Source organism: Micropterus salmoides, unplaced genomic scaffold (genome assembly GCF_014851395.1).
Source record: "Micropterus salmoides isolate LMB-PRFRI ecotype aquatic unplaced genomic scaffold, ASM1485139v1 Ms_hic_scaffold_6, whole genome shotgun sequence".
Lineage (NCBI taxonomy): Eukaryota > Metazoa > Chordata > Actinopteri > Centrarchiformes > Centrarchidae > Micropterus > Micropterus salmoides.
Window position 1 is genome coordinate 17117755 of NW_024044348.1, and position 23302 is coordinate 17141056.

The window sequence follows — 23302 nt, forward strand, 5'->3', positions numbered from 1 at the left end:
AGTCCAAAAAGTAGAATAAATACATAATTCATAGGTGGAATACAGTCAGTCTTCAATAACATTTAATCAAATCATCTCCTGTCAACCCTCTTAAAAGCAGCAGATAGTTTCTTAAGGACCAGGACGAGAATCCACGTTTATTAAGTTGAAGATATAACGTGTGACATATTTTAAATGCCTTATAGTCTCTATATGGAGCTATGTCTCAAAAGTATATTAATGTATTATATAAATCATTAATACTTTAACCCTACCATAAAACAATTGAGTATATGCATTAACAAAACATACATTTTTCTATTGTACTTGCTTTCCTATTTGCTCAGCACCAGCACACATTTAATAATCTGTCACCCACAATTAGCGTGATAACGCTCACCAAATTAGAATTTATCCTATCAGCACCAAATTTCATGGCAGTAATCCGGTCATTAGTGTTCACGACACTGTGGAATAATAGAAGGACTCAGGGACAGACATTGCCGTCCTTATAGCCACATGCTGTGCAGAGCTATAAACGAAACCCAATCCTGTATCTTTCTTCACGTTATCACAGGGCAGATTATCTCACATTTTCAAACACTAGACATAAACAAACCTTTCGTGTGATCTCTTTGTACCCTCTCATAACTAAACAACCCCACCCTGTTACAGGAGGGAAGTATGGAGCATGTGAGCGAGCCTTCCCCTATATGTCTCATTATGCAGTTTTGACAACCCAAATCCTAGAAAGCCACAGATAAAAACTTCTTATTTCCTTTTTGCTGCACATTCATCTGCTAGGATAAGTGCTGGAGTATGACCTGTGATCATTATGTGACCTCCAACAAAGTTCTGTAACATATGGGTCACTTTTTTCCTACGCAAATTTGCCATAATTAATTTCTGTTACTGATTAGCATAGTCAGCATTCTAACAGTTAGTAGTGAACTACTAATACTAAAATAGTTTGAAGTCCCTTATATGTACTGACATGGTCTGGGGGAAAAAAAGGCCGGTCTGTCTTTATGACTTCTACCGTTTCTCCTGTAGAATTCATTGATCCTCACTTATTCGCTTGGAAAACCCAAACTTCAGAGGGGTGTTTTTGGAGGCAAACGAGCAAATGCTGCTTTTACGCGTGTAGATGTATCTTGTCTTAACTAGCTCAAATACCTTTTCAGGTGCCTTTATTTAAACTCACGCCAAAAGAGTGCAAACAGCACTGAACAGACAAGGAATGGAAGTATTTGTCGTTACTCTGCCGCATTCCTTTGACAAAAGAGAGATTATCTTAACATACACAGAGGCATTTGGAAGGAGCCCTCTGGCAAACAACTTTGTCAACATTTCTGTGCTCCTATATTACTTGTTCACTCACTCACTCATTCACCCACTCTCTCTTTCTTACTCTGAGACACACAGATAGTATGTTTAGTGCACTTTAACTTTAGGCGGGTGGGGGTGGGGGGCTGCATGCATCTCAGACATCACTGATCACCATCAACATAATCTCTTGACAGAGTAATTGCGGGAAGCTTTCATGCCTTTTGAGTTTGCTCTCACTGGCCATCTGTTTTGTGCACCCCCACCACCACCTCTGCCTCCTACCTGCAAGACCAATGTACACACCTATTACATTCATTTAAATATAGTAGAGAGAGCAAAAACTTATTTACACCCCTTTTAAAGTAAAGTTGACATCAACATGTTGAGGTAAGCTGTAGAGAAACAGACAATACTGATCTGTAATAAGGGGGTTCAGGTGTAATGGTCTTGTTAAAAAGTAATTTTATTGTAAGATAATCTTGATAAAGTTTGAGCATGGTAGCAGTTTTAAGCACAAGATTTATGTCCAGAGTTTAGTGCACAAAGGCCATGGCCAGGTATGAAGACACTTAAGTACTCTAAATCATTCGCATAATCACAACCTCCACATTCACCGATTGGTACTATACTCTCTTGCCTTAAACCGGCTACAATTTGTACACACTTGTATCTCTCCATGAACTTTGGGTGACAGAGAAAGAAATGCAAACCGGTTACCTCCACTCTTGCCATGGCAACGGACGCGACAAGAAAAGCGATCCTGTACCTGTGTATCTGTCTCCCTAATGGTCTGTGTGTTAGTGTAACAAGATCTGTAAAAACTCCCCTCAATGACATTTTAGATCCCCCACTGTAACTGACCTGGGCTGGGGAGTCACAAGTAGGATTTAGGTGAGTACTCAGCCTTCTCTCAGGTTCCTCTTTTCCTAATGAATTCAATCATAAGAAGACTTGAGATGAGGCCTCTTTTTCCATATGGCCAGGATATTATTTACTGTTGGGTGAGCTGTGTTTTGTCTGCAAAATCTTATTTATGCAAAAATGGTCCCCAATTATTATTCCCCACATCATCTATGTTTTTAAATTGTTTCTAAATAGATGCGCTTACCCATGTTTTTGATTTAATATACCGAATGAGATTCAATAACGTATTTACTTTTTCCTTTTGGGAAGAAAAGCTCTCATTGAGATTGCTGTGGGGTGACGGCTGAAGTGTCCTGCATTATAGCACCTTGCAGCTTCACTATTGGACTGCACCACTCGGACCACTCCTAACTCTCCTATCCCCTCTGCTGGGAAAGGCAGATATTACACACCTTAAATAGCACAAAACATAGACTACAGTAATTATTTTTATTTTAAGTATCATCTCTGCATTTAGACCCTGGCATGACCCATGCTGTGTTCTGGCTTCATTCCAATCTGCTGCTTTCTCTGGGAAGGCCTGGTCTAGGTGAGAGCCTCGCTGACACCCCTCTGTATGAAATATCAATGTGAATGACTCACTCCCAAGTTTGGTGTCAATCATCAGCGCAAATGCCAAACCCATTATCACCAAATCTTTTCAAGAAGTTGTTTTGTCCATCTGGTGGCAGAAGCAGCAGCCTTTTTTCGAAAAAGAGGGAAGATTTTCACAACAGCATTCGGTCTTTTGAAGAAGCTTGTTTTCCCCCACAGGGTGAAGAAACTAGATTTTCAATTTACCTTTATAAATGACCTTGCAAACATCCAATTCTCCATTTTTGGTTGCACACACTTAATTTTTAGCTTAGTTTATTTGGTGTGTGTGAAGGAAGGTGGAACTTGTATTAAGTCTCATAGAGATGGATAGTGTCTGCTCAGTGCAGCAGTGATACAAATAAACATACAATATTTATATTTCCAACCAACCACCTCTAAGAATATTGAGCATCAGTTCTATATAGTCTGTTCTATCATTTGCACCAGTGACATAAATAGGCTTTACCTTTGTTCTTTTGGCCAAAGCTTCTTCAAGATGTGACTGAAGTATGTTGTGACAAGTGCTGCACACTCCAGTAGAGGACTAGTTTGTCTCCTGGTTGCTTGTGTCGACTGTTTTCATAAAAGCCAGCCTACTTCGCTGTTTGTGTTTCTGTTTTCATTTTCCTTTTTTTGTATTGAATAGCACAACAGGCAAGTTCATTATGCGTGTGACTCATCCCACTAGCCCACACCCCCTCCCCATCTGCTGCTGTGCGCTGGAAAGGAGAGGGAACCGCCATTGATCACTTCTTCCCTCACACATGCACACACACACCCCACCTTCAACATCACTATCGATCGACATGTTTAATGTTTTTGTGGGGAATAGCTGGTATTTCCTTTTTTGTGTCATTTTACATCTGTTCCCCACCATTTGCTGACATTATACTACATCACAGAGCAGAAATGGGGAAAAAATAAAAAGTAAAGCATAAGCCAACCAATTATTCAAACATTTGCAGACTGTTCAGTCAGTCCTGGGCTGCAATCTTTTTGTGGCATATATCCTTATGTATATAAGGAAATGTGCATGGACAGGAGATGTTTTCTGCTTTGCAAGTGGTAATCCATGGACACAGCTTCCAGCTACCTGACTAACCGCAAAGATGCTGTGGCAGAATGATTTGGCAGGCGTTGGACATTTCCTTGATAAGACATTTTCCCCCTCCCTCCCTCTCATTATATGATAAATAAATGGTGTTTAACACTTCATATATGCTTGTAGCACACTATAACATTGACATGCAAGTACAATAATATTCTGAAGTAGTTTTTCACACATTTATAAACATGTTAATACATGTAAATAACACAAAGTGCATGCTATACAATGAAAGGTAAAGGTATCCCTTACTGTCTTCTCATGCATCTTTTTTTGGGTCAACCTAAAAGTTATCCAATTGGATTTTTACATGTGTTTTAGAATATATTAACAAAATATCTTCTGGAGTAGCCAAACGTTTAAATGCTATTTCCTCACCAAGAACTTTTTGTTGTTTTTGTTTATAAAGTTATTACACTGTATGTAGACAGCTAACATCCAACAGTTTCAGAATACATTTTTAAATATTAATAGGAAAAAATTAAAAATTTTAAATCCACCACAGAACTTGTTTGGGAAGATATGCATTGTGAATGTCGTGGCTCATGGTGATGTGCAATGAGCAATGTTTTTGATGGCATGCGTCAAAGATTGTCTTCAAATGTAGCAACTGCCACCAAAACCACGACACATGAAAGGACCAGCAATGCAGAAACAGATTTATTTTTCACATGGCAAACAAAATAGCAATTCTATCTTATTTTTATGACCTAACAGCGATCCTGTGGTTACCTTACATTACTTTACAAGTGCAGAGTGGTAGTTCTTGGACGCACGGACTGTGTGGGCATCTCCAAGCGCACCTGCTATTTTGGTTCATGTTTATGCAGCAGTGCAAAGTGCAAAAAGGCTGGGTAAAGTGGAATATAAATGGAGGGTGTGGTGCTTAATAAATACACTCTCAGCCAGTCAAATTATTACTGGTCTCTTTGCTCTGAAACAGCTGTGCCAATCACAGGGAAGCATGACAGCAGTAGCTCAACAAATGTGTTACTGTACAATGATGATCAAATAAGTAAAGTTGGTGAAGCCATTTATGACCCAATCAATACAACGCTGTTTCAGTTTAAATTCTAATATATATATATATTCTGTATTCTAAACTATGACATGGCAGCATTTGCACCGTTTACATTGTCATTTACATTTACTTATTTGGCAGATGCTTTTATCCAAAGCGACCTTATAATTGAGGAACAAGCATCAGTAAAGGAAGAGATCTACAAGTGACAATAGATACTAGTAAGAGCAGCAATAAATACTAGCACTATATTAATGGAGCAAGAAGTAAGCTAACGGATGCAGTCAGCTGTGGTGTCACAGATGAGAACGGCCGGAACATAAACTTGTATGAGGGAGTTTGGGTAGATGGGTGCGGACCCAGTAGTCACTCTGTATGCAAGTATTAGTGACTTGAATTCGATTCGGCCATGGGTAGCCAGTGGCAGTAGCTGAGTAATGGAGTAACATGATTCCTTTTGGGTTGATTGAAAACCAGACGCGCTGCCACGTGCTGAACCATTTGTAGAGGTTTCACCGCACAAACTGGAAGACCCACTAGGAGGGCATTGCAATAGTCGAGGTGAGAGATAACCATGGCCTGTACCAGAAGCTGGGTGGTGTACTGAATAAGGTAGGGCCTGATTAAATAAGTGCTGGCCCTGTCATGTTTATCTTGTGTCAGTATGTTGTTTTGTTTTTTTCTTCAAATGAACTGTTCCCACAATATATTTTTAATCTATCACAGCCTTTTAAAATGCAAAGAGCAGAACAAAATAACAACATAAATATAACTTGTAGAGGATTTTTAACCTTACTGTTTGCCTCTCATAGAGGATTTTCTGTTATGACAACACCAGTAATAATACTCAACTTTATTGTCACATACAATTCTACACGCATGCAAAATTTAACCCATCCTAATTAGGAGCAGTGGGCAGCTATGGTGCAGTGCCCGGTGAGTAGTTTGGGGTTCAGGGCCTTGCTCAGGGGCATCTTTGGCAGTGGTCCATACTGGACTTGAAACGGTGACCCTCTAATTATCAAGTTCCCACAGACTAAACTAATGCTGCCTCACTGAATATTATAATAATATATGTTGATTAAATAGTTTTTTGCGTTAAGAGCTGTCCAGACATCAGTGACATGACTTTTTATGGTATTAGCTTGGAAGCAATAGGCAAGGCACTGAGGATTTATACTTGATAATGACCATCACACTTTTTCTATTAAGTACAAAGACAACCCTCTTCATCAGTTCAATCTATATACAGTCCCCTCCAAAAGTATTGGAATGATAAGGCAAATTCCTTTGTTTTTGTTGTTCACTGAAGACATTTGGGTTTAAGATCAAAAGATGAGTATGAGACAAGAGTTCAGAATTTTTGCTTTCATTTAAACAACTCAGGACACACCACTCTTTGTTTGAACCCACCCATTTTTGAAGTGAGCAAAACTATTGGAACATGTGACTGACAGATGTTTCTTGTTGCCCAGGTGTTGCCTTTTAGGTTGACTGTCCAAACATTAAATAGCTAGACTTGTCTAAGTTTTCATCCTAGGTTCAAACCTATAAAGACTGCATTTCCTAAAAAAGAGGATAAACCAACATGAAGACCAGAGAGCTGTCTATGGGAGAAAAGCAAGTCGTCAAGCTGAGAAAAGAAGGAAAATTGACCAGAGCCATTGGACAAACACTGGGCATAGCAAGCACAACAATTTGGAATGTCCTGAAAAAGAAAGAAACTACTGGTGTACTGAGCAACAGACGTCCAACAGGTCGGCCAAGGAAAACAACAGTAGTTGATGACAGAAATATCGTGAGAGCTGTGAAGAAAACACCCAAAACATCAGTAAGTGACATCACCAACGCATCACCCCATCACCCCACACTGCAGGGGTGAAGGTATCACAATCCACGGAGAAGACTCAGAGAGCAGAAATATAGAGGCCGCACCACAAGATGCAAACCACTCATCAGCAGTAAGAATCGAAGGAAATTTGCAAAGAAGTACAGAGATGAGCCACAAAAGTTCTTGAACACAATCTTACGGACTGATGAGACCAAGATTAATCTCTACCAAAGTGATCAAAAGGCCAAAGTGTGAAGAAAGAAAGGAACTGCTTATGATCCGAAGCATACAAGCTCATCTGTGAAGCATGGTGGTGGTAATGTCAACGAAGGGTCACGGGCTTGAGGCAGTTTACTGCAAGCAAGGATTATGCCACCAAATATTAAATGTTATTTACTTTAAAATTATTTGTTCCATTACTTTTGCTCACTTAAGAATGCTGTGGTCTAATACAAATAATGATGTGTCCTAAGTTGTTCTAACACATCTACACATCTACCTGTGAATACCATGAAATAAAAGCTGTAATTCTGAACTCTTGTCTCATACTAATCTTTTGATCTTAAGCCCAAATGTCTTCAGTGAACAACAAAAACAAAGGAATTTGCCTTACCATTCCAATACTTTTGGAGGGGACTGTATATTGAGGGAGTCTACCATATCTGTCATTTTGAATTAATTTCAGTTTTAATATAGACATAGACACATAAGTACCCTGAGATAAGACAGATTCAGAAAAATCTGATTTAAAATAACACTTAAACATAAATGAAGAATTAACATTGTAATGGTAATGTGTTGATGATTATTTCAATATATGGAGTCCTGGTGTGAGGAGAATGTGTTGTTCTCTTTCTTTCTCGCATGTAGGTGGTCCTGGACATGACATTTGGAGGTGGTGGTCATACCAAAGCAATACTGAATACGGTTCCTGAAGTCACAGTCCTGGCCTTAGACCGAGATCCTACAGCAATTTTACTGGCTGAGCAGTTAGCCAAGGAACACTCGTAAGTGATTTATTGATTTATTGATTCATTGTATAGTGATTTATTATTTATTTATTTATTGTTTATATCAACTAGACCAAAACACAAGTTAAAGCTTATGTTAAGCTGCCTAGAAAACTGTTGATACACTGCCATGTTTTTTGCCATACATTTTTATAATTACATCTGACAGCTTGACCATTTTGAGCAGTATTTAGTTTGTGGTCATTGTTTCTTAAAACATACTGTGTGTGTGATATAGCATTGCAGTTCTCCCAGTATTTCTCACTTCTTGCCTGAGCCCGATCAAATACTGCTCGCCAAGATACAGCCCCTGAGTTTCACCATCCAATCAAATCCATTCCTCCTTCCTAACTTAAAGCTTTTCTCCCCCCACGCAAAGCTGGTGGGCCCGGCATGTCATTTGTCAGAGTAAGGGCCCACGCCTGCAGTGTGAGGGAGATGCTGCCTCCCACGGAGGATCTATAAGAAATAAGGGGGGGGGAGTACAGAGAAGCCTAGAGAAGTTAAGAAGTGGAGAGAGAAAAAAACGGAAGAGAAAATTAAAACATGAGAGTGAGAGAACAGGGAGACACGAGGACACAATGCCAGGGTGAGAGGGAGTGTGTGTGTGCATGAGCAAGGCGCGGGAGGATGAAAATGAGATGTTCCTAAGACCATGGCGTGGGAAGGAATCCTTTTACGTAGATTCTGGGGAAACCTCTCTCAGGGGAATCTGCCAGAGCAATGTGCCTGTGAGCAGGGAATGACAATTAAGAGAGAGAGAGAATGAGAACGCTGTATTCTGTCAGCAACAATATACCCCCGCTGTAAAGTCTTCCACGCCTACTCGTGATGCAAGTTGAGAGAAGCTAGAGAAATCTAGCAATTAACCAATATTGTTGGAAGCCTGAGTAAAAGACCCTGGCAACCTACGCAGTGCATTCGCACAACAAGGTTAGAGGATTTTCTCTCTCATCTGTACTCCCATGGTTTGAGGAAACTATAACCTCAATGCAAACTGTTGAATGTTGGTGTGAGTCTGAACCCAGTTTTATCAAACAGAGAATAATTTCACCTCCTAAATTTTATTGAAAAGTAACCCCTCTGTTCTCTCAACGTTATTCAACCATGTCTTTAATGGGATGAGCCTCACTATACTCCTTACTATATACCATTCTTGTTGTTGCTATGACTTCCCTGGGCTTGAAGAGACGCAGTAGTTGTGCTCACAATAAATGTTATAAATCTCAAAAGGCAGCAAGCATTATTGAAAAGCCAACCGGTGAGACATGAAATATGATCCAGGAAGTGCAGTTGGGTTAACAGATTGATACATATAAAGGCTTATCAGATGCCAAAACACTACACAAAGGTTTTTAATACTCACAGAAAGGATTTAACTTTAGAAGGTTATCACAGGGGCAAATACTTTATCTTTCGTCATGACAATAGTGAGGTAAACACATTACAAAGTAGTCAACAAGGGGTGTGAGCCTGAGCCTACGCAGAGACATTTTAGAAGAGACACGCCACTCAGTTGCATCCTCAATACAACTCTATGGGGAAAGCCCATAACGGCAAAGATGGCAGTTATCCCGCCCCTCCTACTAGAAAGCCAATCGTATGTGTTTTAACAGCCAAAGCGTGAAACATATTTCAGCCAATCGTGTGGTTCCACTGACGTAAGGGTCTGCTTCACTTCAAATGCACATGCGCGGAAGTGGTGACGCATGTGTAGTAGAGGTATAAACGGTCGGAAAAAACGCCTTTTAAACCTTATTTTGGGGCAAAGTCGTCAAACTTTTTCAGCCTTTTTTAACAGATTTTACTGCAGATTCTAGTCATTTAGTTTTTATGTCCTGGTGACCAGTGAAAGTGCAGTTCTGACTCTCACCCCATTCATTAAGATAGGAGCCTGGTCTTATTAGTCCAAAATAGCTGCCCAGAGGCGTTGCCAAGATGGCGGCAGAGTGGCATGACTTGTCTAGAAGGACTGTGGCCTACTGCAGCCTTTTTGCCAGACGACTATTTCCCAGAGTCCTTCCCGTAGGCTCCCCTGCTGCGTTGATGGACTGGCTTCATTCAAATGAGTGAAAGGCCTGTGTTTTTTACTCAAGGCTGAAGTCGATCTGAACATGCCACCAATTAAGCTCTGATTGGTCGACTGTTTCAAAAAGCCCATGTAAATAATGTGACAACAATGCAGCATCAGGAAATCCATGTGGCTGAAATTATTAGTGCAAAACATGGACTATTACATAGTCGTAAAGTAGTAAAGGTACCAGAGGAATCCATCGTTACCAACACCAACACAACCACCCCTTAAAGGGCTTAACAAAATCAGTGTATTTCTTGAGCACAACACTCTGCAACTGGATATTTGACTTCCTCACAAACAGACCCCAGATAGTTCGGAGTGGCGGTTGTACCTCCTTCACTCTAGTGCTCAACACTGGGACTAACGTTGTACACCCACGACTGCAACCCCATACATGGAGAACTGTTGCTGAAACCACCATCATCGGCCAAATTTCAAACAATGATGAGACTTTATAGCGGGAGGAAATCTTCTCAAAACTGCTCAGAAGATCATTGGTACCTGTCTACCGAGCATCAGTGATATCGGTGAAGTGAGGTGCCTACCTAGGGCCCAAAAGATACTAAACGATACCACAGAATCCAGCCACAGCCTGTTCACCCTGCTGCCGTCTTGCAAGATGTATAGACCTATCTTCTGTCATACCACCAGACTAAAGAGCAGCTTCTTCCCCCAGGCTGTGATATTCTGAAATTCATCCTCAGCACTGAACCATAGAACATTGTTTATTTCTGTTTATAGTTTTATATTTTATTATATTATACGCTTGCTTTATGAGTAGCATGAAGGGAACTACAAACTTAATCTTATTATACAACTGTTATAAAATGACGAATAAATGTATTTTGTATCTTGTGAGCTACAAGCCCAGTTAGTTTTGTGTTGAGTCCTGGCTAAACTGCACACTGCGTAAAAACATTCATACTCTTCTTCATGCAGAATTACTTGGTTGGATTTTGGACGGTGACGAAACCAAGCCAAGTGTGGCAGTCTTTGCATTGTTCAGTACAACACTCAAGTCTGCCATTCTCTCAATTCTAACTAGTTTATTAATAACCTCAATCAATCAGTCACACGTCATAGACAACTAGGGCATCAGGGAAGTGCAGATTTCCATATTTGGAAACTTTCCTCATCTGTGATGCAAAATTTTCTAGCTGTCCAAAAACAAGCTTTTTAAGCAGGAAATATAGATGATGAAATTAAAGCAGCTGGGAAGTAACAGTAATAACAGTAATTGATGACATTTTGAGGAGAAGATGGCAAGGCCACCCACAAGTTAACAGTCATTCAGGTACCAATTCACAGTTCTTGTAACTTTAATACTAAATAAATAAGTCACAAAGTTTTTATAACCTTCCTTAGGTCAACTAAGGTAGCACAAATGGACATTTAGAAAAAAATGCATCTTTAAGGACTAGCCTGTGTGTGTTCGTCCTGTGTTTGTAGCCTCTTTTTCTTCACTGGACTGTAGATATTTTCATCACTGCTCCCCTGCTGAAAGCAATCAATCAGCATCTTGTCTTAGGCTTCAGTGACGCAGGTAAAGGAACTGAGCAGGTCAACACAAGGGAATATTTCAGGCTTGATTTGTGAAGAGGCAGCATCGTGTTGAACAAGCATGCGCTCAAACTGAGGCTGCTTTGAACGTTCATGATGTCCTCACTGAGTGTACTCTTATTCCAGATGGTAAAGAACAAGTGAATGCAAGGAAATCTTTAATGATGCGGTGGTTTGTGAGAAAATACTAAAGTGTAGTCAAATAGTGGTTTGACAAAAATAATCTCCTACTAGAAGTTTTTTAGAGGCAGTGACTGAAATTTCCATTAAGTGACATTTTGCTAAGAAATTTTTGTCAAAATGTCTTCATTGTCTTATAAGGACATTCTACCCTACTATAAACTATTTTGCCAGTGTGTATAGACCATTTTGTGCACTCTTTGACTCTGCACAGTTGAAAAGCAACAATTCAACAATTGTTGATATTAGGGGCTGTGCAATATGACTAAAATGTCATATCCCCGATATACGTCATTTTATATCTCAATAACGATATATATCCCAATATAGAAATTTTTTTGTAAATTCAATGAAATATTATGAACTCATGATTTTTCTCTGCTATTCTGGAGAATTCCAACACTATGACAAATACCATGATATAGAGTGAACGACACAGCAAGTACTGTAACCATTTAACGTTAGCTAGGTTGTTTGTTAGCAAACTGTCACTACTTGCTGCTACAGAGCTATTATTAGAGGACGAGAGCAGCACAACTGCTCCAGACAGCGATACAACTCTCCTGCTGCTACTGCTAACATCACAATAACAGCATGTTTTAGTGAACTAATAGAGTAAGCTGAATGTCTGTGGGCTGACACACACATCATGGCTGAAACGACTGGAGTAGTGTTGTGTGGCTCGTCCATACAACAGAATTCTCTCTTTGGTATGAGCTCCTCGTTTTTTGCATGGTCTGATTCCACCTGTTGAGTATTATCCAGTTAAAAGTAAACTTTACTCTCCACGTTTGTTTATTCCTAATGCAAATTTCTTCCCTGCAACACCGGCAAGTGTGGGAGAACGGACCACATTGAATTTAGTTTCAAGTTAGATATTAGTTTTACGTTGAATTGTCTGCAGATGTCTGTCAAATATCCAACTAAAACTAACTTCACCGCAGTGCAAAGCGTCATACCCTTGTAAAGTGTGGTGTTGGCGACACAATGAAATAAATGATAGAGCATAATTTTAAACAATAGACGTTTTGCTACAGTATATACATATATATGTTGTCATTTTGCACAGCCCTAGTTGATATATTTCTAGGCATCTCTGTGTATTGAGGAACAACATACAGTAGCACTTTTTGCCACTGATGCAGAACTAAAGCACATAAGAGCACTCTTGAAAAAGAAAGCTTCTTTCAAAATGAAGTAAATGTAGATAGATTTACAAAAATATGACAGAACTCCTTTCATTTTGTGTTTTTCTTCACTGAAGTGTGCTCATTCATAGAGTTTTAAGGTCAGTCAGAGGCTTAGCTGAAAGCAAACGCTCACACAGACAAACTCCTTGGTCCGGCTGTTTCTAGTTAGCTTACAGTTAACGTCTGTACAGCCGCTTTATTAGCTGTTCTGAGCAAATTAACACGCAGTGCAAAAAATTCCCTGCATTCAAATCTGTCTGTTCGCACCTTGGGAGTTGGCTATTCACTGAACACAGTACAGCTGAGGATAATGGGAATGTCATTAGTACTGAATCATAAACCAAAGCACTGAAATGTTTATTTTTTATTTTATTTTGACCTGGTGATGGTGCTATATGAGATGTTAAGATATCACCAAATTTATTACAGTTTATTCTGAGGGGAACATGAATGTGTTTAACAAGCAATCCATCCCCTAGTTGAAGATCACTAAAGTCATTAGGATTCATCCTGAATATTGGTGCCAAATTTCTTGGCGATACATAAAAGACTTTTCAAGTAATTTTGAAATTGTAACAATAATAGTTACATATAATATAATATCATTATGGTTAACAACAATGGCACACTGAGCGCCAATTGCCATCACTGCTAGTGTGGCTAAAAAGTGTCAGTTGGATTTGAAGCTCTCAACCTTTACCTGGCACATATTTTTTTCACTAAACAAGGATGGCATAGCTGAAATGGGAATGCACTAACATTGTCTTTCTTTTACTTTTTTTTTAGTTAAAATTGAGGTAAGTTCACTTCACCATTGACTTATATTTATATCAACAGCAATGGCTCTAAATCTTTGTCAACGGCATATCACATACCCTGTGATTCAATCTGCAAAGCTTTGGACTGTCAGTAAGATTTGATAAAACTCATATTAAGTATAAGGTTGATCCAGTGAGATGCCAGAATAACAAAAATTTGCATGATGTCAATGTTGCGGGGTGCTATGACTATAAAAAGCTCCAATCTCTTAAGCAATTATGAGCCCACACTTGGACCTCAGTACATACACCACTGAAACTTGTCCTCTTTAATAATATAAGACCTTACATAAGGCATTTATATTTCCAACTCTGTGTCTAAGCCACATAAAGAAGTTAATAATTTAGAAATGTTATGTAACTGTTTTGCATATTTTTAAATCCTTTAGTGGCTTACAAAAACATGTAGAAGAAGTTGCAGCGCGTAGTGGAAGGTATGTTCATCGCCTGCGTGTGGGTGGACACACAGACTTCAGAATTTTTATTTCCAATAATTAAAAAGTAGATGTAATTTTTGCGTGATAGAGCTTTCCATATTGTAAAGTGGCTAGCTATTACAAGACTGACTGTGTGACTTCAAAGGAAAATTTATTATAGATTTCAAATGGTTATTCGTGTAAGACGTGATTTATACAAATATAATAATAGGGCGGGAGTCTCTTTTGTATTCGAATGTTGAGTTTGTACCAGTCTACTCATTTTCACCTTTTCCAATTCATGCCTATTAACTGGGCATGGTTGGAAACTGCTTCTTTATGTAGGGTAGCAATACTTACCATAAACCCTCCCATAACTGCCCTCAAATAAAGGTATGAGGTCCCGCTCAGTCTGAAGCTAAACTCGCTCCTCTCAAACCTCCAGTTAGACTGCTGGCTGGTGCTGACAGCACCACAAAAATGTGTCTTGTCTGCAGTTACGCAGAGAAGGTACTCTACATAGACCAGCTCACATTCTTTCTATTCCTCAAGACTAATAAAATGACGAATTCAGCATTTGTGTTATGCAGCCCTAACTTGTGTAACATTCATTGGAAAGCTTGTGGCTTCACAGCGGGCACTGCCTACCAGTCAGTGGAACTCTGTCCCCTCTCTCCTCTCCCTGTGGCCATGCTCTACCTCTGATAATGCCTTCACAAGATCAGTGTTGAATGTATTTATTTAAAATAACTATCAACATTCTGAATTACATGCATTTAGCATATAAGTGCATAGGCATCTTTTTTGCTATTACTGAAAATGTCAATATATTGTATATATCAATGTAATATACTTACTACTGTTAATGTTTTTAATCAATCTAAAACCGACTCTTGGTTGAATAAATAGAAAAGGGTGCACTATATTCAGGTTCTTACTCCACTGAAATACAATATGAAACATATCTTGCAGTTAAGCTAATTGGTCATGTTGAAGGTCACTTTCTAACCAAACAGGAAAATACAATGGAAAGTTTGAGTTTGTAGCTTTTGTAAAAAAAAGTCTACCGCAATAATTTGGAAGCACAAATCGTCTTCTACCTGTATGAGAATAATAAAATGAATGTATAATTTGTGCTTGCATTTATTTGAGGATGAAGTACAAGATAACTCTGTAAAGATATAATAAAATAATCACCCAAAGCTGGAATTACCTGGAATTATCTTCTGTGAAGACATGCGAAACACCTCTGTGAACGTAGATGTTGCTGCTAACTGTAGGGATCTCAGAGGAGCCAATGTGCACACCTCCCAAATCTAATCACTGCATAGTGAAGAACTGCGCACCAAGCAAGCTGATTGGTTGATCCAACTCCCAAGGAGGCAGGTTAAAAACAACAACAAATTTTCTTTTACATGTTATATAAGTTGTACATACAAGTATAAAAGAAACACCCAATGTTTGCGTACGTGTAGCCCGGAGAAGTGTGTTTCAGCATTAAATCTGCAGCTCTACAGAATGGCTCTTTTAGCAACTTGTTTTATGTTTGCAGATTTATGGTTTTGGTTCATCTCACCTTAAAAAAAAGCTCTGATAAACTTATTGTGTGCTATCTTTGCAGCCCCAAACTGCAGACAAAGTTAGCGACTAGCTTTGAGGCAACAACAAAATCATCTTTAGCACAATACTGCTTGACCCCCAACTGACTGAATCCAGAATGACTAAAATGTTATAAAACCAATGAGAGTTTTGTAAACTCTCACCAAAACGACTGTTCATACTGCAACTTTAAATAATGAACAAAATTTCGAAATTGGAGATGGTGGGTAGAGTGCTACTGAGGAGGCAGTAACAGAAAGGGATTGCGCAGGTGATGGGAGAGAACAACAAAGCCTTTACTATAGATTTTTCAACAAATCAATCTGTGCAGGATAGTGAATAACAAGTAAAGGAAGGCCCTGGCAGCGTGGGTGAGATGCTCCCTTGCCATTTTGTCTTCAGTGGGTTTTGAAATAAAGGACCTGCCAATTTGTGTTCTTTCCCTGAATGCCCATAGTTAATGTCGAGAAAGGTGGTGTCAATGCTGTGTACATAAAGGTTTCAAATTTAGTAAAATATCTGAGAATGGAAGGATATCGATACCTTTATTTTATCAATACTGATGCTGCTTATTGGAATCAATGCGGTTCGCTTACAAACAAACCTTCATTATCTTGTCAAGAAAATAAGTATGTTCTTAATGCAATACAATTTTCTTTTTTTTTTTTTAAACTTCAAACTATAATTGGTGCTGCTTTACTACAAATAAACTGAACTTAAATAAAAATATAGTGGAGCAACAGATACTTGTAAGCTAATGGCAATAAATACTTTGCCTTTACAGGGCTCCTGTCTACAGCCATTCTGACTCATTCTTGCAACTAGCTTTACAGACACCTGGACTAAAACTTATATCGCGGTGCACCAGTAGTCCTGAAAAATGTGGAGGCAGAGAGAATTAACAGTATTTCGTGTAATGAGCGGGAAGTGGCTATTGTGGTCTAGCTTACACATGGTAGGCATATAGTCAAATCAACAAGCATTCTCCAGATGGAGATTCATGTGTTGAGAGCAGTGACTCAACTATTTGCACAGGTTGCTAGTTGCTTCAAATATGGGTGAGGCATTAGATGAAGCATTTGAAAAATCATTGCATACATATAAGCAGAGGACGAAGCCTACCAGATCCCCATAGCCATCCAGTGCTAGCTAATGTTAACGCGAGGGTTAAAACAAATTCAGGCACTGTTACTTACTAAAGTTGTTAGAGCCATTGATGTAATAGAGAAATATTAATAAGTCAGCTCTGTCCTGTCATAGTTATAGTGCTTAACCTATTTGTTTATTGTGTTACCACGTTGATTGTTTTTGTGTTTTTGAAGAAAAAATGTATAAGTAAACAGTTAAAATGGAGAAAATTGACTACACAGTTTTATTAAAGCACTTACTCCTCTCTTCCAAACATTTAAACCTGTTCCATCATGAAACAGTCGCAGAATGTAAACAGAAACATATTTAGTTTTGCGAAGCTTACAAATGTATCATCTTTAATGAATGGCAAACTGAAAATGAATGCCGTTAAATGAGTGAATGACGCGGGATACTAAAAGCATCAGAAAATGTTTTTTCTTTTCCCAGTGTCATTTTAGCACTCACATATGACTCACCAGAGGTCATTATGAGATCCCATGTTGGTAGGTCACATATTGATACATTAAAAAAATGCTTGTTACCCTCAGACTGATTACACATTGAGTTCTATATAAGGACGGCGTAGTCAATTTGAGCTGCTTAGCTTTCGTACATCTGTGATAAAATGAGATGATTGTAATTTAGACATTTAGAAACATGTTTTCATGTCTGGAAAAGACTGCATGAGACCTTTGGCTCCCAATGTATAGATGCTAACTCCTGTTGCTCTCTTCTGCCATCATCTTTGTTCACACAATGATAAAAGGTCACATGAAAAATGCATACTGTAAATGTGGCTGGAGGATGTCACCACTCGTGCATGAGGAAGTGACTGAGAATACAGGGTCTTGCTCTGTTAGTGATAAGCCTCTCAGTAGGCTAGCTTAGACATCCGGCTCCCAAGAAAATACCTGATTTGGTTATAAAAGGTTGACTGGAAAGCTACTGAATTGGAGATCTCACATGGTCTCCCCACAAAATATCTCCCTAAAATAACATTGACTTTCCTGATGCTGAGTGTGGGTGTTCGTCTAAATTGTATGACGCTGTAAACGTAAAATATTGAAAACAGTCAATATTTCCCATAAATTTAAGAGGGGACTTTCCTTAGCATTCCCAATTCTTGCCACTGCCTCATTACCTTAGTCATTGCACAGACTAAGGTGCCCTTGAGAACAGCTCATAACCCTCAAACTGCTCCAGTGGAGCTCCTCAGTGGGCCAGCAAATCCGACTGTGGTTGTACTGGGCAGGTTCCAGGTGTGAATGTGTGTAACTAAGAGTAGAAATCCATAGGTTGGGTGAAGTGAAGACTCCTATTCATTTTCTATGAGAAGCGGCATATTGTTTTGTTTGTTTGTTTTTTTTAACCCTCAAACTTTATTTAGAACATGTCACATGGAACATAGGTGACATGACAAAACAAATCAGACATCCATTTCATTGTTAGTAAGTAGAAGAAATGTAGCCCTCCCATTTAAAAAAAAAATATTAGTATTGTCGTCTTTGTACTCATGTACTGTGTGTCAACTTCTTTGCTACTGCAGCAAAACTAATTGCCCCTCGGGGACAAATAAAGGTCTTGGTCTTGAACTTGAACTTGTACTCCTACATTTATCCAGTTTTAAATTAAAGGTATAATTCACATCCATAAAGTATATAATATCTCTAAGCCACCTTCACCTCTTGGACCTGCTAAAGCTTTTTTTTAAATGATGGCACTAGTTTTTCCAAATAAGATTAATTGAAGTGTTCTTTTTTTCTTTACAAATAGATTGTTGAACACAAAGACAGAAGTTAGGAAAACAAATCTAGATACCAGAAGCGCTATATCCCTCCCGAGGAGCACGGTTAGACAATCAGTGGCAAGAGATGGACAGGCAATGAGGACGGTAAAGTTCAAAATTAGTCCCCCCTTTAGATCGGATGTTGCCTGACCCAAGTGTTGATGTGAATAAGTGCACAGTTATTTACATCAACACTTGGGTTAGACGAATAGATTGTCTTATGATTTTAAAGCGTTATTATAAGTATAAGTATATCATGTAACTATTAGTTTTACTAGAGTTTTGTAGTCGACTAGTCGTTGCATGTTTATGATATTAATTGAAATATTTATATATTTTTTTGAGGGCATCAGAAAATAGTTTGAGTTCCAGTGCTGCGAAATAATATATAAGTAACATTGTTAACACTGTGCTACATTACAGAGAAGTTCCAAACTGTAATGATATAAATGATAAAAATATAAATTTTACAGGGGCGCAAAGCGAGCCACCTGTTAACGACAAGCTGTAATGATTATGAATCTGTCAGACAAGCAGCAAGGAAACTGAACATTGTGTTCATTTATTTCAACACAGTAAAACATCATACAAGGGTCACCTCACCCCGAACCTGAAAACCTCATCCTCCCTTTGGTCAAAAGCTCCAGTGCTGGTGGTATAACCAACACTAACACTCCCCTGGTACCCTGAGCTCCCAGTCCACGTAGAGTCAGCCAATAGGGCCTGCTAAGTGAGCTAACTAGCTAATAGCAGCAGAGCAATGCATGCCGGTAAGTGACTTCTGTGTTACAAGAGAAAAGGTATGTGGTATAACAATCCCCTGATACTTTTTTTCTGATGACAAGACGCAGTTCCCAAATGGAGTTTGAGGTTTTAATATGCAAATGTCTAATTGCTCTTTTCCTAATGCTTGCTTCAGTGGTCGTGTGAAACCATTGCTTGGCCGATTCAGCGAGCTTGAAACCCTCCTGTCTAACATGAACATCAAGCCAGGCAGCGTTGATGCTGTCCTGTTGGATGCTGGCTGCTCCTCCATGCAGATGGATGAGGCAGAGCGAGGCTTCTCCATCAGCAAGGATGGGCCCTTGGATATGAGAATGGATGGAGAGAGGTAAGAGATCTGCAACATACAGAATGTCTGAAAGGCTGATAGATCTCAGTTTGATTAGTAATGCTGCATTAACATAACTGAACACAAAAAACACAAGACTTTTTTTCCCCAGCAAATGTTAGGAGGTGCCAGATGATGAGAGACTTGAAATTGCTTCAGTACTCATTCAAGCAGTAATGTAAAGAAGGGGCATGGCCAAATTGGGCTACCAATAACATAAGTGAGCATGTTGATCATTGAAATTGTATAGTGAAACGTGAAAATTCCTATTTCTGAAACTAATCTAAAAAATTTAAAACAATATCGTTGTCAATTAAAACAAAGTGCTTTCCTGACAAGCGACCTCTTGTGGTCGCATCAATAAAACTGTCCTTTCCTAGTAGCAAAGGGAAAGGAAGAGTGACATTATATGCTACAGAAGCTCTTTCAGATTTCGGATGCATGATTGGGTATACAAAATGAGAGTATATATATAATATATCGGATACAACATACATTATATTTATGTATGTTTGTACCTTACATACTGTATGTATTGCAATTGAATGTTTCTTGAATGTTTTCAGAAGTAGTTATGTATCACTTTACAATGTCAGCATAATGTGCAAAGCAAAAAGCTAAGATAACCTCATTATAAGCAATTGCACAAGCTGCATTTCTTACTTCATTCCCTCACCTTCATTCTATTCATCACTGTCAGCCATGAAAGGCTTTCAGCTGTATCTCAGAGTTGTCAGAATTCGCCACTGTCAGCAAGGACGTGACGTCAAGCAGCTTAATTGGGCTTGTCTTTGTGCGTAGGTACCCCGACATGCCCTGCGCCGCTGACGTTGTGAATACCTTAGATCAACAGGCTCTTGCATCCATCCTCACTGCATATGGGGAAGAAAGACACTCCAGGAAAATAGCTTCAGCCATTGTGGAGGCACGCCGTGTCAACCCCCTCACCCGGACACAGCAGCTGGCCAGCGTGGTTGCAGGTAGCTCAGCACTATCCTGATTAATTCCCCGCAGCTTCCTGGAGGCTGAAAGGGAAAATAAAACATGAGTGGAGTTATTAAGGTTGTCTTTCAGTGGGACGTATTGTCCCACAACATTACGTGGAGTGTGACCTCAGTTATCATCCTCTCTTCTGCCTCTGTTTTGGGTGCCTTTCTACCACACCTTCCTTTGAGAGGTAAAGTTGAGACAAAGATAGAGCTGGAGGAGGCCTTGAAAACAAACAGTATCTCACAAACAACACCCCATCTCTCTCCCCTTCCACATTGCTTTCTTTTTATGCCCTCTTTTCCCATGTTTCTCTGCTCACGAATGCACACACACCTGACACAAATGCAAACACCCACACATGCTCTGCTCACACGACACACTGGTGCATAAAGCCTGGATTACATTGTTTGTCTTCACTGATTGTTTTTTTTTTGGGGGGCTGTATGCCTCTAGATTTCAGCTGCTGAATGAGTAAAATGTCATTTCAATAGTTATTGCACAGTGCAGTATGTGCGTCAGTGTCACCCAGGGAGAACCGGTGTGAGTAAGAGCAGCTGTTTCATCTTTTTTGAAGAGCAAAGCGAGTCACCACCAATGTTTATTCGTAACAATGACAGAGGTCTTGATTTAAGAAAGTTCCAAGGGGGACTGTATCACCAATTATGACAGTGATACTGACAGGAAGATTTTACAGTCGCAAGAGAAATGATGAGGGTCCGTGTGTGTGTGAGAATCAGAATCAGAAAAGCTTTTATTGCCATGTAGATTTTACACGTATGAGGAATTTGATTTGGAGATAAGGTGCTACATGTAGACAAACAAAGACAAACATACAGTTGGCATAAATAAATGTAGAAATATATGAATATTGATTGACAAAATATAACGATTAACACTTACAAATATGTACTTACTACTTACACAACAAATATGTGCAATATACCGGGTATGTACAATGATGTGAAATTAGATAATATTTACATGTGCAAAGATATACAGTATTTGAGAGGGAAGGGGAAAGTGTCAGTGAGGGATCGGGCCTTGTTAATTAGGCTAGCAGCAGAACGGTAGAAGCTGTTTTTGTGGGGAGAGGTTTTGGTCCTGATGGACCGCAGCCTGCTGCCAGAGGGGAATAACTGAAATAGTTTGTGACTGGGATGGGAGGGGTCAGCTGCAATCTTTCTTGCACTCCTCAGAGTCCTGGAGGTGTACATGTCCTGAAGAGATGGAAGATTCATACGCTGATACGCTGCAGCCGGCCCTTGATCTTTCTGAAGTCCACGACCATCTCCACTGTCAATGCGTAGAGCTCCAGACTTTTCTGGCAGCACCAGGTCACCAGATGGTAGATCTCCCACCTGTAGGCGGACTCATCCCCACCTGAGATGAGCCCAATGAAGGTGGTGTCATCTGCAAACTTCAGGAGCTTGACGGACTGGTGACTGGAGGTGCAGCTGTGGGTGTACAGGGAGAAGAGCAGAGGGGAAGAACCCAGCCTTGAGGTGAACCGGTGCTGATGGTCATGGAGTCAGAGAGATGTTTTCCCATCTTCATGTGCTGCTTCCTGTCCATCAGGAAGTCTGTTATCCACCTGCAGGCGGAGTCAGGCATGTTCAGCTGGGAGAACTTGTCCTGCAGCAGAGCCGCAATGATGGTGTTGAAAGTAGAGCTGAAATCCACAAACGAGGTCCTGGCGTAGGTCCCAGGGCAGTCCAGGTGCTGGAGGATGAAGTGAAGGGCAATGTTAACTGCGTTGTCTACAGATCTGTTGGCTCTGTAGGCAAACTGCAAGGGGTCCCGGAGTGGGTCTGTGATGGATGGGAGGTGAGAGGGGGTGGTGGGGCAAGATTTGGTGTTTTTTTGGTCATGCTTTCGCTCTCTCTTCATTTATTTTATTTATTTTCAGTTGAGGTTCTCGTACAAATTGACATATTTTATTTTATTTCTCGTACAAGACATATTTAATCAAAATGCTGAATTTTTCTTTCTGAAAATAACATACTTCAGTAAATACTGTGTTGTATTTCATTTACTTTCATTCATTTTTACAAATATTGAATTATATAGGAATATAAAAATACTGCATTTAGTTGTATACAGAAGCATGACTGTGAATGGATGAGTAGGGCTTGTACCTGGGGCCAAATGTTACTGAGAGGTACACATAAAAACCAAGCAAACACCATTCCCCAAACATAAAATTTAATAGCAAACTTTCCTTTATCTGTAGATTTACAACAACTCCTTTAGTCACGTTCTTTATCCATTTGGGATTTTTGTGTATTTGGCACTGTTGTTCTTCAACTGTTTATCCAGTATGTTGTAAACACCAGCCCAGTGTCCCAAGGAATTCCGTTGAAATTGGACGATACTGCAGGACACAATTTGCATCTAGTGCCAATGTTCATTGCCAACACAGAAAGCAGTGTGACGTTCATGTTGTATTGCTAGAGAAAAGAGTGTGGAGGTTAGGTTGCTGGATGGGTTCGTATCACATTTATAAACCTAAAGCCATGCAGAGACTACAGGGGTTTTGGGACAATTTCGTAGGAGAAATCTTGTCTGGGACCTTGGTTGGTACTGATGTTCGGGACAGATTATTTGGTAATGTGAGGGGTTTGCAGATCCAGTCTTAAACCTCCTCAACTGGACAGAAAATCTGGATGATT

General features: G+C 39.6%; 1 protein-coding gene across 2 annotated transcripts in view; it reads left to right on the forward strand.

The window, feature by feature from the left end:
- mettl15 (methyltransferase like 15) overlaps nucleotides 1–23302 on the forward strand; it is a 56660-nt gene that overhangs the window by 23373 nt on the left and 9985 nt on the right. For both annotated transcript variants that reach the window (XM_038700874.1, XM_038700875.1), the window contains exons 3-5: nucleotides 7636–7772; nucleotides 19452–19643; nucleotides 20445–20623. In XM_038700874.1, the coding sequence (XP_038556802.1) occupies nucleotides 7636–7772; nucleotides 19452–19643; nucleotides 20445–20623 (508 nt within the window). The remainder of the gene's footprint in view (nucleotides 1–7635; nucleotides 7773–19451; nucleotides 19644–20444; nucleotides 20624–23302) is intronic.